General features: G+C 38.8%; 1 protein-coding gene across 1 annotated transcript in view; it reads right to left on the bottom strand.

Annotated features, from left to right (window-relative positions):
* SPIN1 (spindlin 1) overlaps positions 1 to 17,470 on the bottom strand; it is a gene marked incomplete at both ends in the record, with an annotated part of 31,682 nt that overhangs the window by 13,491 nt on the left and 721 nt on the right. The window contains one exon of the mRNA XM_084238817.1: positions 4,274 to 4,322. Coding sequence (XP_084094943.1) covers positions 4,274 to 4,322 — 49 coding nt within the window. The remainder of the gene's footprint in view (positions 1 to 4,273; positions 4,323 to 17,470) is intronic.

Genomic DNA, 17,470 nt, shown 5'->3' with positions numbered 1-17,470 from the left:
ATGTCTTACACATAGTATTTTTAATTTCTATGAACTGTTTATCTTATCTTGTATATCTTTTAAGAACCTGCCTCTGACACAGGAGGGTTAACGCTCATCTCCTTTCCTGATCCCTCTCTGAATGCTTTGGGGCTCGTCTTCTCTGTGCCAGATTTAGTGCCACCTGTCTGCTAATTCAGTGGATCTTCTCATTCTAATGACTTTCTGCCATGCTGTTGGAAATCCTCAGGTTACCTTGGTGTTCACAATTAGATGCAAGTCAAGATTAAAGGTTATTTGTAGCTGTAAAGTATTTCTTCAGCTCAAGTTGCTGACACTCAAGTAGTAAGTTCTGGAGAAGCAGGGAGTCGTGTAGAACAGCTGGAGTGTTCTCCAGCTGTAAGGCAGGAGTATTGGAGAAAAGGAGACTTTTCATCCACCTGGAAGGAATTTAAATTTACAGCCAGCTTTCGCTGTCTCTGACCCAGAGAGATTCTACGGAGCTGGTTTGAATATTAACTTTTTTTTTTTTTTTGGTGGGACCCTCGCAGAGGCCCGGGGAACGAACCAGCTCTGCAGAGGCTGCGGGCAGCCTCGCAGCCCAGCGCTCAACCGCTGCGCCGCCAGGGAAGGCCCTGAATATTAACTTTAGGGAGGTTTTCGTTTTCAGCTCCAAATAGCTAAGATTTCTTCAGCTCAGCTCAGGTTTTACATAAATCTGTTTTTCCTTTATTTCTTTCAGAAATTTCTAAGTGCTCTGGTGTGAGAGGAGGGCTTCTATAACAAAAACTTCAAATCTTGAGGAACCCTCAAAATGAAAACACACTACCTTCTCTATTTTCTCAGGAAGGAGCCTAAACGTTGTGGATCATTTACCAGGTAGTAAATAAACACTTAAAGGAGGATATCCAGAATTACAGCCAGATGCAAATAAAAAGCTGCATTGTATCAGGATCCAAACAACGTGAGCATAAAAGCAAATAAATCAATTAAATATCTCTTTCCTTATATCGTGTCTCCAGAAGCTATTTCTTGAAACAAACAGCTCAAAAAAAGAAGTCTAATGTGATTCAAAAACATTCAGCTTCATTAGGAATGAACTAGTATCTGTCCTGAGGGCTAAGAATATCTCTTCTTGTAGTTCCAACATGAAAAATAAGTGTCCAACTGCACACGAACCACCTTTTCATAGCTTCTACACAAGGTGACTCAGACATCACAATAGTTCAGAGCAGTGATGCTTAAACCCGGAAGGCCTGTGAAGAGAGATCCCTACACCCTATCCATCATGCGGGTCTGGAGAGGAGCAAAGGCTCTAATAAGCTCCCTGTGGCACTGATTCCCAGGACACCGCCCCAAGGAGCACTGAGAGCACACTCACTTATGTTCCAAGAAAAGTCAACTGAGGTTTCAGGGGTGGACACCTACATATTTTACTCAATACTTCAGTAAGTTCTAAAAGTATGATTCTAGTTATTCTACCACCTAAATACCTTAATGACATGAAATGACTATTATTCCTCATCAAGTAAACCTCACTGTTTTGATTGCCAATATTAACAGGCACCATAGCTGCTAAATTAAATTTCAACTATCACAATTCTACCGTGAATGAGTAAACATCTGTCACTAACTGTGTAGTTTGTTGTATGATTAATTACTGACACTCTCCTTATCCTTACTTAGTAGTGTGGTATAAAAGTGCTCCCTTATTCTTCTGTTAGGACAGATTCCCAAAGAAAGCACTGATTAAATCAAAACAATTGGGTTTTTTTGGCAAGATGCATGCCCATAAGTAGAGAGAAAAAACTTTTTCTGGTACTTGTTTGATATAAGTTTCACAATGCTCTGCCAACTTAAGTAACAAAATACAAGCAGGATGGAGCAAAAAGTCAGCTTTCCGTCAGCTCATTATGGTCTCTTTCATGACTTCTATACTACTGTGCCCTGAGAATACCAGAGATGGCCACAGTAACATCAAAATGCCTCCAGGATCTTCTTCCAACTTCCTGTTCCTCTCACTGATGTGAATAACAGTTGCTACAAGTTGTTAGACAGTATTACATTTTCATCAATAAAACTGTCCACACCCTGCTTCAATGGAAGTCTGCTCTAACAGTTATCCAGTATGTGTGTTTATAGTGGAAATATGCCATTTTTCAGAGGAGACAGCAATGCATGTAATTCAGAAAATTTGATGGTGGTGTTACTATGGTTCTAGGATCGCTTTCCTGTTTCTGAATCTAAGCTCCATCACTTCCTCTGTGACTCCCAAGGCAAGTTACCTAACCTCTGAGCACAGAGAGTTCATGTTCCTACTGAACAAGAGGGCAATGAAAATGACACAGATCCACATCAGGGAGAGGAGGCAGTAATGATAGTTTCTGGCACTGCCTAGCACTTCTGTCTGATTAATGAAAGGAAAAAGTTTCTGGAAATACCAGCACTTAAGTGTGACCACCACTCATTTCTAACTTTGCTTTAGGGAGAAACATACCAGTAAGCCCAGTTACCCTCCATGGAAATCTGTTACTACTCAAACTACGAAAGAAAAAAATTGACCAACATTTGAAAACTGAAAGGAAGAACCATGAAACCTAAATTCATCCTCTCATTTTGACTTCTCCCTTTTAAAACATGTTCAAGGCTTCTGGTCTGTAGAGCAAAGTAGGCTTCCTGCTAAAGCACTAGGTCAAGTTCCATGTGGTCCAACGAACAGGATGAGATCTCCTTTTAGCTAATACATACACGAACTTTGAGAATTGAATAAGTAGTCATTTATTCCTTGTGCTTTAGGAAAAAAAGATAATACATCAAAGCCTTGTGGTAAGAATCAATATTGCTTAGGATGAAGACATGAAATCTTTCTCAAGAGCTTAAACCCAAGAATGCCTGAAATCCAACTTAAACAAACTATTAATCATAGTTGGAAACATATAAAAATGGATGAAACAATGCACATTACATTCTTAAGGTCATTTATCTTAAACTAATCAGCAAAAATCTAGTTTGCATGATCATTCTGTTCTTGCATAGTTAACTTATACCTCACTTTTATTCACCACTGTATTTAACTTTATCACCACACAACATTTATGGCGTATATTTGTTATTATTGTTACCTTCTATTTGTAGCAAGATATGGCTTACCATTTATGGTAATGACATGGTAATAAGTGAGATGCTTTACAGAAATTATTAGATCACTTAGCAAGGAAGAAAAGTAAAAGTAATGGGCAAATGAATGAAATTTGAAAGTTATTTCATCAAACCTTAGGAACACAAGAGCATACTTACCAACCTTCACACATTAATTTTCCAGGTAATTTCTTAAACTGAAAATTGCAAATATTTACATTATGTCCCATGTATTCACTTAAATGGGAGACATGTTTGGTTTCATCACTAACAATTATGAAAGGGCATTGTTATTTCTGTTCACCTTTGCCAGCAACCAGGAAATTTTCCCGATTCAACCACTACAGAACAGTGACCAAGGGGCATTAAGTCTCTCACCAGAAATAATTTGGAGAGAACTGCCTCAGGAGTGCAAGTCAAGAGGAGCTTGTCTACATTAACAATTTATGACTAAGGCTCAGAATCAGAACTAATCTTGTCAAAACAGCTTCCATGCTGAAGTAGCAGCCGAAATGTATGACAGCACAAATGGGATAGTATTATGTAAGATGGCATCTCGATTTTCTTTTTGTACAGAGCAGTATCACACACCAAAAGTTTTCAAGGAGGAAAACGATACTCTAGTATCCATAAAATTTAAGATTTATGACAAATTTGTCACTTAAGAATACATGGCTATTTATCATTCAACATGCATAAGCATTCTCTAAAGTTTTTCAATCATTTGAAAGTGTCATAAAGCAGTGGGTGCGCGCTGGGCCACATGTCAGTCAGGTCTCCCAGCATAAGCCACAGTGTCCATCCACAGGAGCTCCTTATCCAGCAGTGGAGTCAAGGATGGGGGAAGATGTTGCATGCAGGAGCTGTGCGACCTCTCTGAGGGGAGAAGCAGGAGGAGTGCACCTAGCCCCTCACCTCCCACCAGTCCAGGCTTATAAAGGCTGAAGAATGAGGCCAGGATACTCGGGCCAGGTGACCAGGAAGTGGGCAGGAACAAGACTTCACACCAGTATTCAACAGAGGGCACAACCACAAACTTGCTATGTGTGCCAAGGCTTCTTCCATACCAGGGGATAGGGCACCACCCAGGTGACCTCATATTCCACCAATAACAGCCACAGCCCACTATCTCAAAGCAAACTTCAGAAGAGCTTACTTGTGGGATGTCCTTTTCTTCATCATGCTTGCAGACACACCAGCATGGCCTAAAAAAGAAGAGAGTACCAATCACTGAAAACTGTACATTATCTCAGAACTTGGGAAAAAAATTAACTTTTGAAAAATTGCCATATAAAGCATAAAATGAAGGAAAACCATGAACAGCCAACATGATAAAAAAAAAAAAAGGCCATCTGTTTGTTTGTTTAACTTTTATAAGGAAGGGTTTCTGGGAAAATAAAATGATAGGGAAAATAGTTCATCTACCCAAATCAGCCATAAAACAGAAAATCAAAATCATGTGGGAAAAGACTACAACAAAAATAAATGACAATCTTAACTACAGATTTACTGAAAGTTGCAGGATTTGTCTTCCTGACACACACAAGTAGAAAACAAAATATATGAAAGAAACATCTGGACCCAGACAGGAGATGGGCAGGCAGCATAGGAGTCTGGGCCCAAAGAGCAGAAGGTACATCTGGGGCCCCTGCTGCATCCGAAGAACAATGCAGATAATGGTAGCTGATGGAGAAACGAAGAATACTGTTTAATTTTATGCTGACAGGCAGGCTGCAACTGGAAAGGTAAGGTGGATGGGGCTTGTAGAACAGAGCTGAAGGTAGAAGTTTCCCAGATGGACTATCTAGGAGATGAGTCCAAAGTCTTTGACTAGATACTAACCTGCAAGGCATGAAAGCTTTCAAAGTCCACCTAGCCACCTCCCTGAACAACTGGTGGAGTCCATAAGATCACAAAAAGGTGACTCCCTACGCAGGAAGACTGAAACAGCCCTAAAAATAGACATTACCACAGATCCATCCTACTACCTCCTTGCCCAAACAAAAGCCAACACTTCTCAAATGTCCCATACCCCTAGAAAAATTACCAAACACACAAAAATAGCAAAAGATCTATAACCAAGCAAATTTTAACCAAAACTTCATAATAAAACAGGCAAAGATATTCAAAGCACTATAAATATGCTCAAATATTTAAGACAAAAATAGAAAAATGGAAAGAAAAGGAAATAGAAATGGCAAAAAACAAAAAAAAAAAACACCACATATGATCCAAAGTGGAAAAATGAAGTTCATTGGATGTGATTAACAGTATGTTAAATTCCACTGAGAAAGAGATCAGTGAGCTGAGACACTGTAATACAAAGTGCCCAATATGGCTCAGCAGAGATAAAGAAATGGCTCAGGGACCTGCAAGACAATTTCAAGTGTTCTAACTTAAATGAAACTAGGCTCCACTAGAGATAGAGCTGTGAGGGGTGAAAGAAGAAACAAACCTAAGATATACAATGGCAGAAAGGTTTCCAGGTGTGATTACCAAAAAAAAAAAAAAAAAAAATTGACACAGCCAACAATAACAATGATGTTAAAGTCAGACCAAAACAAAAAAAGTGACACCAAGGCACACCCTGCTGACATTTCTGAAAACCACAAAGCACTTTTAAAACAATAAAAGACATTAAATATAAATTTAATGTCAGGAACAATGTAAGCCAGAAGACAGTAGAATAAATCTTCAAGGTATAACAAGTATAAATCAACACAACAACTTACTTGTGGACTTAGAATACAATATTCAGCAAAATTATCTTTCAAACCCAACAACAAATATATTAAATGCAAATAGCCTATAGGTACCAAGTAAGATTATCTAAGAAAACAATTATTAATGTAAGACAAATTGACTTAAAAAGTAATCAAAAAGAACATTCCAAAATTACAAAGGGGTTAATTATTTAAGAAGCTGTAACAATCTCAAATATGTATGAACCTACTTTCAGAATGCTGAAATACATGAAGCAAAAACTGACAGATCTGATAAGAAAAATCAACATATCCACAGTGATACTTAAGAGATGTGAACTCTTCTGAGTAACTGATATAACAAGTGGGTAGTCAATCAGGTTACAGAAGTCCTGAATGTCACAGCAGCCAACTTGACATTTATAGAATACTAATCTAATAAGTTCCAAAATACACATTCTTTCCAAGTTTACAATATTAAGATACACCATATGCTACTTATTTTGGGGAAAGATTTATTTATGCATACGAGAACTGGGGTACAGGCCAGAGACACGGGGGGTGAGAGGATTCACCAGAGACAGAGTGGGGACGAGAACAGGCAGATGGACCGAAATACACTGCTGAGGGGAGCAGAGGACAAATCAGGAGAGGTCTGTTGTGCCATGTGGGAAGCTCCCTATCCGGGGATCAAACTCGTGCTACAGTGGCTGCAGAGAGCTTCATAGCTTGCATGTTAACCCCTTGTACCACCAGGGAGGCCCCCACCACATGCTACTTATAATGAAAGTCTCAATACACTAAAAACAACTTAAATACATGTAGAATGTTGCTCTGACCACATCAGACTTTTCAGAATTAAACTAGAATAGTAAGATACTTGTAAATATTTGAAAGTCAAACAACAATCTTCTAAACCATCCACAGTTCAAAAACAGAATCACAACAAAAATTCAACTATTTTAAACAAAACCAAAATATTCCAAAATCTACAGGATGCAGTAAAAGCAGCACCCACTATATTAAAATTAACATTAGAGAGTAAAAATAAAAAGAAAACAACTTTTTACCATAAACTCAGAAAAATGGTTCTACTGAGTAGAAGAGGAAGGTTTCTGGGTTACCTACAAAGTTCTCTGTCCTTGGCTTTACATTAATGCATGCATTGTTTTAAATACAAATTCATGTACTAACATTACAATTACAATTTTATTCTCTTTATGTTTTACAAACATCATTTTAAAAAAGATTTTATTTATGCATACAAGAACTGGGGTGTAGGCAAAGGTGTGGGGGGAGCGAGAGAATTCACCAGAGACAGAGTGGGGAGCAGAACAGGCAGATCCACTGATACAGCTGAGGGGAGCAGCAGGTGAGACAGGAGAGGTCTGCTGTGCCATGTGGGTTAGCTCCCTGCCCAGGGGTCAAATTCATGCCACAGTGGCTGATGATAGCTTGATAGTGCTGAGACTTTAACCCCTGTGCCACCAGGGAGGCCCTACAATTACAATTTTAAATAGTTAACTGAAAAAGGAGATATATGGCCAACTGGTCCATTTTAAGATCATCCATTCTTACTGATGAAGAGACTGAGGCATGGCCCTGAATGTTAAGAATCATTGCCCCATCATCACCCAACAAGTTTACATGCATTAGAGAAGTGAGCAGCTTATGTACAAAGGTAAGATACAAATTAGAAAAAGAGTTTATCTACCTTTAGCATCCCTGAAACACCCGACTTGGTGTAAACAGTGAAGAGTTAATAAATGAAAAACACAGACACTAAATTACAGATCAGGGAGCTTACAACTAACCCACTACTTCAGCCAAAACCAATGGTCACTGACCTTCTTCACACCCTGGAAAGGCAAGAGTACCTAGGACAGAAATTCAAGAAAAACTAGCTAAAATGCTTGAGATGATCCTTGATGTCATCTTTGTATTTGGATTCAGAATCCACTGTGGAAATGGCAAGACAACTGTTTTTGGCATGATTTAAGATACCTTGGATTATGCAAAGAAAAATGAACCCAAACATAGACTATGCTAAGTTCATGAGGCCCCACTCATCATCACATGGTCCCACAAGCTGACTTTTCCACCCAAAAGAGTACCATGAAAGAAATGACTCTAATATTTACCACCTATGAAAAGGTAAGATTTGTCATCAAACAATACTTCTTAAAAATGTATGCAAACATTGAAAGTTAAAAAAAAAATTGGTATGACAGGGAAAGATGAAAACAAGCAACATAGTTATCTCAAGATCCAAGAACCACCAAGATTAAATAAAAGACCCTTCTTCTATATTGTAATACCAACCTGAAGGAAACAAGATATTTTAGTCACAAAATGGGACAAGAGGCTTGAAAAGTGAAAACAAAAGCTCTTATAAACTTTAAAAAAAAGTTCCCGTTTTCATGTCAGCATGTAAGGGCTTAGGAAGTCATCACACTGTCCTAAGAAGCTGAACGAGTTAAAAAAATCAACAGTATCTCTTAGATTGGCCAGAGTATTGAGGTTACAAAGGTTAATAACTTCTGCCCCTAAAACTGGAGAGACAGGCAGATACAGAAAATCACAAGTCATTAAACAGAAGCCTCTCAGGCATGCATGCTGGGTGGGAGCACGGAACCACCTGCTGGAGGCTCTAGGTACACAAGTCTTAAGAAAGAAAAACTAATAGGACATAGTCATGGGGGCAGGGGGTGAGGAGAGGGTCTGAGACCTCCACATTTATATGAATTTTACTTCCAAAAGCCCTACCAGGTCCACAGGGTGAAGATCAGAGAAAAGGTCATGATTCAGCAGTACAGAGTCATTAAAAGATTGTGGCCTGGTCACAGACTACAGAATGCTCCCTCCCCAGCACCTCACCATACTACAAGAAGCTCTTTTACTGGAGTTCTTTTTACCCAATGTATTATGACTGCTTTCACTAAAAAACAAAACTTTCAAACATATCCTGGAAAAAAGGTAACCATGTTACCTCAATAAATGTATTTTTAAAAAATTATAAGGTATCCTGAAAGGCAAAAAAAAGTTTGAAAAGTCAGAGAAAGTATCAGAGTCAGACTTTACATACAACAGAGATACTGGAAATCTGATAAAGAATTTAAAGTAACTGTGCATAATGTGTTTAGGGTTCTAATAGAAAATGTAGACAGATGCCAAGAACAGAGAGATAATGTAAACAGACATGGAAATTCTAAAAAAAAAAAAAAAAAGGTAAAATAAAAAATATTGTAACAAAAATGAAAAGTGTCTTCACTCAGCACTATGAAGCTATCTGCAGCCACTGCAGCATGAGTTCAATCCAAGGCCAAGGAGATGACCCACATAGTGCAGCAGACCTCTCCTGACTCCCCACTGCTGCCCTCAGCAGTGTATTTCAGTGGGTTTGCCTGTTCTGCTCCCCACTCTGTCTCTGGTGAATCCGCTCACCCCCCACATCTCTGGCCTGCACCCCAGCTCTTGTATGCATAAATAAATAAATCTTTTTTAGGAAAGGAGCCAAAAATCTTAATAGACATATGTCATCAGGAAAATGCAAATTAACAAGATACCACTACTTACCCATTAGGATGGTAAAAATACAAACTGAAAACAGCAAATGCTGATGATAATGTGGAGCAACAGGAACTCTCAGTCACTGCTGGTGCAAATGCAAGTCAGTCTAGCTGCTTTGGATAGTTTGGCAGTTTTTCACAAAACTAATTGATGCTTACCACATGGCCTAGCAATTATAATCCTTGGCAATTACCCAAAGGAGTTGAAACCTTACTTCCACACACAAACCTGCACATGGATGTTTATACAGCTGTATTCATAACTGCCAAAATTTGGAAGCAACCAAGATGCTCTTTAGTAGGTGAATGAATAAACTGTGGCACATCCACACAGGAGGTTGTTATTGAGTACCAAAAAGAAATGAACTCTCAAGCCATGAAAAGACAGGGAATTGCCTTTAAATGAGCATCACTAAGTGAAACAAGCATTCTGTTTTCTACTCTTTTTTTCTTTTCCGCCGCCCCCCCCCCACCCGCCCCGGGCCGGCCTCTAAACAAGCATTCTGAATAGGCTATATACTATATGATTCCAACTACATGACATTCGGAAGATGAAAAACTATGGTGACCATAAAAGGATCTGTTGTTAAGTTTTAGGGGAAAGGAGTGGATAAACAGGTGGGGGCACAAAGGGTTTTTAGGGCAGTGAAAATTATTCTATACCATACCATAACGGTGCATACATATCATTACACGTTTGTCAAACCCCACAGAACGTACCATACCAAGAATGAACCCTAAGGTAAACTGTGGACTTGGGGTGATGATGATGTGTCAATGTAGGCTCATCAATTGTAACAAATGTACAATCTGGTGAGGGGTATTAATAGTGGTGAGGTGGGGGGACAGCATGGGGTATATGAGAAATTGAACATTCAAATTTTGTTCTGAACTTTAAAACTGCCAAAAATATAAAGCCTGTTTTTTAAAAAAATTCCTTTAAAGAAAATAAAGAGCTTTTTCCTCACACCTCAACACCAGATTAGGTGAGACTGGCCTTCAAAGCTGAGGTAAACAGATTTTGAATCCTGAATTCCTTACCTAACCAAATTGTCAACTGAGGATGTGGACACTTACATCTCACACAAATCTTCCATGGAAGACTGGAGGACACTCCTCAGAAAAGAGAGAAAAGCATCATAAACACAATGGATCCAAGAAACCACAGATGTGACCAGGAATGCAGAAGTCTAGCAGGACTTCGAGAAGAGACAAGAACTAGCACAAATGCTGTAAGAGGACCAGGGATCAGGAAAGGGAACTCCACACATACTAAGAATGAGATTAATAACACCCATCACAAACAAGCATTAGGAGTTCTGATGTTAAAAGAGTTTCTAACAGTAAGTTAGGATATTTGGTCTCACACATAAAATTACATTGGTATTTCTCATCCATCAGAGAGACAAAAATCCACACACCTAGCAACAAATTATACTGTGGGAGAGAAAAACAGATATTCTTGCTGACAGAAATACAAAATAACACAGAGCCCATGAAAAGAAATCTAGTGACACTGCACAGGATTCCATATGCATGTAAAATATGACTCAATTCCACATTTACAAATCTATCCCAATGACACACCAGCAAGACAAACAGGTAAGTGTACTAGTTGTGGTTATTATTTCTAATAGCAGAAGAGTAGAAATAACCTGAAAGTCCAAATAACTGACCACTTAATAAACTGATATGGCACATCCATGGAAAGGGAAAGTAAGTCTTCTGTTGTAGAATGAGAAAAATGATAGACTGTAAGTGTGTAGTTACCTATCCACACTGCTAAGTGGAAGAAACAGTAGCAGGAGAGCAGACATGTGTACATGTATTCACAGAGCACTGATGTAAGCATGTCAAGTAAGTGGGTGACATCACCCATCGGAGGATCACAGCTTCATCCAAGATCCTTACTAGGGGGCTACAGCTACATCTATTTATTGGTTGAAGTGAGGAAAGAAAGAAAAACCATAATTTACAAAATAAACTGTCCTAAGACTCACAAAACCAGTTACTTAAACTGTACTAAACCACAATGGGCAAGAAAAACCATACATCTCAAACTGTTCTAAAAGCTCATTGAAACACATGTTCCAAAATAACCAACTTTCAAATTTTGTGTGGAATTGGAAATTCCAAAAATAAAGATCAGTGTCTTTTAAGCAACTCATTTGATTACAAACCCAACCCCATATACGCCACATTTCCTGCCTCCAATCCCGGGTGCTCTTTACCCTCCCTAGGGATCCCTTTTCCTCTGGGGAAGTATCCCTGAGACTGTTATAAGGATGCTCCCTGCCACTCAGAAAATTTCCAAGCTCAAATTAATGTGACAAGCAGTAAGCGACTCCACTTAAATGGACTACTGAGGCATATGACTGCATGACTTCGAGATCAGGATATATGAAAGATGACAAATATTCTCATCATACAAACAGGAAACCCAAAACTCCATCTCTAGAGAACACTCCACACCCCAATATTCATACTGAAGCACCCAAGGGGAAGTGACATCCACCAGGCCACAAGGCCCACTTTCATATATATGGTGCCAATCAACTATTTTATGCCTTGCTAGATGATCTGAATGAGATTACAAGAGATTTAGGGGAAATTTCCAGATCATAAAGAATGAAAGCAGAGACACAAAACACATAAAACAAGCAGAGCTAATTCAAGAAACCATTTTTAAAAATGTAACTTAGAGCCTCAGAAGTATAAGCTACTGCATCTATGATATAATGCAATATGAAAATAAAGTAAGAAATATAAAGTTATTCGAAATTTTAAATATTTACTGAACTTTTTTTTAAAGGTTGAAAAATAAAAGATAATAAGAGGAAGAAATGAAGAATTAGGGGAGGGAGAAAGGCAAGTCTAAGAGGCATAACATCTAAAATGCATGTACCCCAGAAAGAGGGTATGGAATATGATCAGAAAAGTGACACGAAACTCCACAGTTTCAAGGTGAATCTGAAGACCTTAAATTCTGGAACAACAAATGAAAATATCTGCACTGTCATAAAGTTTCAGAATACATAAAAAGGTAATTATACAAGTTTTTATAGAGTGGAGGAAAACCAGCACAGGTTCAGAAATGAAAACAGGGGCCTCCCCAGTGGCGCAACGGTTGAGTAATGACTGGACTGCAAAGCTGCCCACAGCATCTGCAACGCCGGTTCGATCCCCGGCCACTGGCGAGAGTCCCACATGGCGCGCAGACCTCTCCTGCTGCACCCGCTGCTCCCCTCAGCAGTGTACTTCGTTGGTCTGCCTATTCTGTTGCCCACTCTGACTCTGGTGAATTCTCTCACCCTCCCGCGCTTCTGACTGTACCCAGTGCTTGTGTAAATAAATCAATAAATAAATCTTTATTAAAAAAAAAAAAAAAAAGAAATGAAAACAGCATCCAACTTCCCCAAAGAGCAACAATGGAACCTCAATGACAAAGAAGAAGCAAGACCTAGAAAATTCTGAAACAAAGTTATTCAAGCCTAGAATTTTTTTGCCCTCAAATGACTAAGCATGGGAGTGTAATAAAAATGTCAATGCAAGGCTTCAAAAAACTTTTATCTTCTATGAAAAATTGTTATGAGAGGTAACTTCACACATACGCAAAAGTGGAAAGAAAGAGAACATTAGTGAATCACCATATATTACATTTATGGCTTTAACAATCACGCACTCACTGCCTACCCCTGAGGAGTCTGGAAGATATGCATGCTTCTAGGAAGAGCACACAACACACACAAAACTAAGGTCTCCCAAGGAAGCAAGGTGACTCCAACCTAAACAGAAGAAAAAGGACCTCCAGGGACAGCAGTGCTGCAGCAGGGTAGAGGACAGTAACTCAGACTGAAAAGGACAGAAGGCACTAGAAAAAAGCCTCTAAAGAAACAGATTTGAATTATCTATCCCACTGGGCTGTGCAGGAAATTATACTAAGAGGAGTTTTATAAAGCTATGTTAGGAGGTTTAAGAGACTTCAAGTTGCAAATAAATTTGAGCAATCATTTAACAGTGATTTAAATCATTTAAATACCAGGAAAAAATACCATACCAAAAAAAAAAAAAAATCACACCATATTACATAGCTCACAAGTATTCAGTATTTATATAGTAGTTATAATGGAAACAATAAATATACAATTTTAGCCAAAACCAGTATTGGGAAGCTAGTGGGAGAACAAGAAAGCAAAAGAAAGTTAAATCCCCACACCCACAACAGAAGTCAATACATAATATCTAAAATCATAACATCCAGAGAAATTAATATACTCACAATTTTGGCTAGTGTTAAAGTCAGAAAGAATTAAAAGTATTAGCTCTATAGCACCTAGTTTTTGTTAAAAATCTTTGGCATTATATAACATTTTCAACTATGATTTTTTTTATTAATTTGATGAAAGTAAAATCAAGGTTTTTAAAAGATTTGAATTAAATATAGCAAAAATACTTGAATCTAAATAGTAGATACATGGATTCTATTATGTATTAAACCACAATGGGCAGACCATTGTGACCATTCCCTGTACCTGTCAGCATGACTAAGGGATGTCACAAAGGAGAAATATTCTCTGGTAAACCAGCAGAAATGAAGATTAAGAATAGGGATACAGGGTCCTTCCCTGGTGGCGCAGGCGGTTGAGTGCCGCGCTGTGAAGCTGTCCGCAGCCTCTGTAGTGCTGGTTTGATCCCGGCCGATTCCACATGGTGCAGCAGACCTCTTCTGTCTCGCTCGCTGCTCCCCTCAGCAGTGTGTTTCATCAGCCTGCCTGTTCTGTTCCCCATTCTGTCTCTGGTGAATCCTCTCACCCTCCTGCACGTCTGACCTGTAGCCCAGTTCTTGTATGTATGAATAAATAAATCTTTAAAAAAAAAAAAAGAAAAGGGGAAAAAAAAAAAAAAACAGGGAAACAAGGCCTCCCTGGTGAAGCAGCAGGTTGTGCGCAACCCTGTGAAGCTGTCCGCAGCCTCTGCAGCACGGATGTGATTCCCAGCCCGAGATTCCCACATGGCGCGGCAGACCTCTCCTGTTGCGCCCGCTGCTCCCCTCAGCAGTGCTTTCAGTCTGTCTGCCTGTTCTGCTCCCCGCTCTGTCTCTGGTGAATCCTCTCACCCTCCCGCACCTCCAGCCTGTACCCTGTACCCCAACTATTGAATAAAATTAAAAAAAAAAAATCTTAAAAAAAAAAAAAAGGGAAACATGTTCATTTTGCCCAGTGTCACTAGGTATATATAAACCACTACTTTAAATCCCAGCCTAATTACATAAACAAATTATTTTTTAAATAGAAATTTTAGAATTTTTTTTTAATTGAATTAAACCATTGGTATACATCTTTATTAGTGTTTTGGAAGTATAGTATTTCCCCTTCCAGGTGTAGTCACCAATAAATTCTTAATATGTTGAGCTAAATATATAAATAAAAATTCCATCTTCTAATTTGGATTGATCACACTTTATCAAAACACATTGTCAGGTTGTGGCACACACTGAGGATTGTCCACACTCAACTGGGTTGTCAGAGAAGTCATGACATTATCTTCTTAGTTTTTCAAGCGAAAATGAGTCATGACTTCTCCAGCAACCCAATATTTACCACTGCGGTGGTTCTTCAGAAAAGAGCTGGGGCTCGGGCCTCCCCGGTGGCGCAGCGGTTGAGCGCTGGGTTGCGAAGCTGCCTGCAGCCTCCTCAGCGCCGGTTCGGTCCCCGGCTGCTCCCCGGCCACCGGACGAGGGTCCCACATGGTGCACAGACCTCTCCTGCCGCCCGCTGCTCCCCTCAGCAGTGTACTTCGGTCCTTCTGCCTGCTCTGCTCCCCGCTCTGGCTCGGTGATTTCTCTCACCCTCCCGCGCTTCTGACTGTACCCAGTGCTTGTATAAATAAATAAATAAATTTAAAAAAAAAAAAAAAAAAGAAAAGAGCTGGGGCTCCATGCTCCTCCCTCACCCCAGGTGGCCGTATCTGTCAAAGCCCCAAGGACAGGATGCAGCAAGGGTGAAGATGTTTGATTCCCAGGCTCCAAGAGGAGAGGCCACACAGCTGTGCCTGCTTCTCTGTGGACAGTCACTCTGGGAGCCTCCAAAATTCCAGCCAGCCAAAGACCCACACAGGCAGAGGTGACCTAAGAGCGCTAACTGTGGAAGCCTTCAGCTTCATTCCAACTCCAAGGTATGCCCAGTTGGGCTTCTAAATGTATGAGGGGGAAAAAAACCTCCTTTTGGGCCCCTTATAAATGGGCACATCTGTAACTGACAGGGATTTAAAAGAACAAAACCACTTGTCTATGCTAACAAGATAAATGATTGATTTAATTTTACAAATAATACTGATCAAGGGGTTTTGTCAGCAATCTTTCCAAAATAGTGCATTATTACAGATAGTGAAAAACAATAATGACCCCAAGGTCTCATAAATTAAAATATCAAACATCAGGCCAATCAGAATTCAAAGAGTACTTTGTCTTTAGCCCTATGCTATGTGCTCTAACAAATATTGACATATAAGAAAATGTAAGATGAAAGTACTGGGTTAAGATCAACAGTTTCCCTAAAAATAGTAATTTGTCAGTTTGGCTCTTTCAGCTATTTTACCAAACTACAGAGCAATTCAGTCAGCTTGCTGTTCTAACAAGATGGCAACTTCAGAATCAATGAAGAATATTGCAGTGTTGAATTTGCAATGATGCGCAAAAAAAAGAACTCTGGAAAATGAATTACTAGTTCAATGATACTTGTAAGGTTTCACTGGGCAACAAAAACCTGACAGCACTTTTTGCAATTATAAGATGAAATTTAAAAAAAAAAAAAAATGTTTATTGCAGAGTTTGATCAACATACTTGCTTTTTGTAGAGCAGCTATAATATGCCAGATAAATAGCTAGGCACCTAACATAGCTAAGCTCATTTATTCTTCAATATAATCCCAATATGTACACACTACACAGTCCCATGAGGACTATAAAACACTGAAGTTTACAGGGCTAATAAGGGAGTTAGACAAGAAAAAACCCTGAAGCAGCCAAAGTGAGAGCAAAACTGAAGGAATCACAAAGCCCTAGTAATCAAAACAGTAAACTATTGGCACAAAGTAGAGGCACAGATCAACTGAATAGAATCAAAAGCCAAGAAATAAAACCCAAATATATGGTCAATTAATTTATGAGAAAACAGCCAAGAATATACAATGGGAAAAGGACAATCTCTTCAATAAGTAATGTTGGGAAAACCAGACAGCCACACACAAAATAATGAAACTGGACCCGTATCTTATATCATAAACAAAAATTAAGTCAAAGTGGACTGAAGACATGGATACATGGACCTTAAACCATAACTCCCAGAGAAAAACACAGTCAGTAAACTCCGTGACAACAAAAGCAAAAATAAACCAATAGGACTACATCAAATGTACCTGAAACCAATATAATCTTGTATGTCACAATTACACTTGAGCTTACAAAAATCACATTTTTTTTAATCCAATAGAGCACACTTAAAGGTACTTAAAAATAAGTGTGCATTTAAAGGGAAATGAATGGGATTGAGCTAAGGAGAGGGCTGGGTTTAACAATAAACCCTCAGATGAGGTACCCTTCACTACTATCACCATGCCAAATTAATCTTACTATACACATTAAACAATTATATCAATATTATCTTTATATTGCAGGAATTAAAATCAAGAGTTACAGTATACTTAAAATCTTAGTCCCTGAGGGTTCTTCTACAAAGGAGTTCCAAATACCACAAAATATAAACAGTAATGCTAAATTATGTAATAATCACTGTTGTGAGATTAATAATTTTGCTAACTTAATTCTCAGATTCACTTATCAAAGAACCTTACAATGTTATGACAGGCATTTTTCAATGTTTGAATGTATTCCTGGAATGAAGAAGAACCTACATGCTACCTAAAGTAAATGTCACTTACCCATTTTATACAGTGTAACCAGTAACATTTGATCTTTGTTTCAAAGGTGGATAAAACTCAGGCAAAGTCTAAGATTCTATTCTAAATTTTTTTTTTTTTTAGATTTATTTATTTATGCATACAAGAGCTGGGGTACAGGCCAGA

Source organism: Talpa europaea (genome assembly GCF_964194135.1).
Source record: "Talpa europaea genome assembly, chromosome: 7".
NCBI lineage: Eukaryota > Metazoa > Chordata > Mammalia > Eulipotyphla > Talpidae > Talpa > Talpa europaea.
Note: the sequence above shows the minus strand (reverse complement) of the source record. Positions and strands in the feature narration are given on the sequence as shown.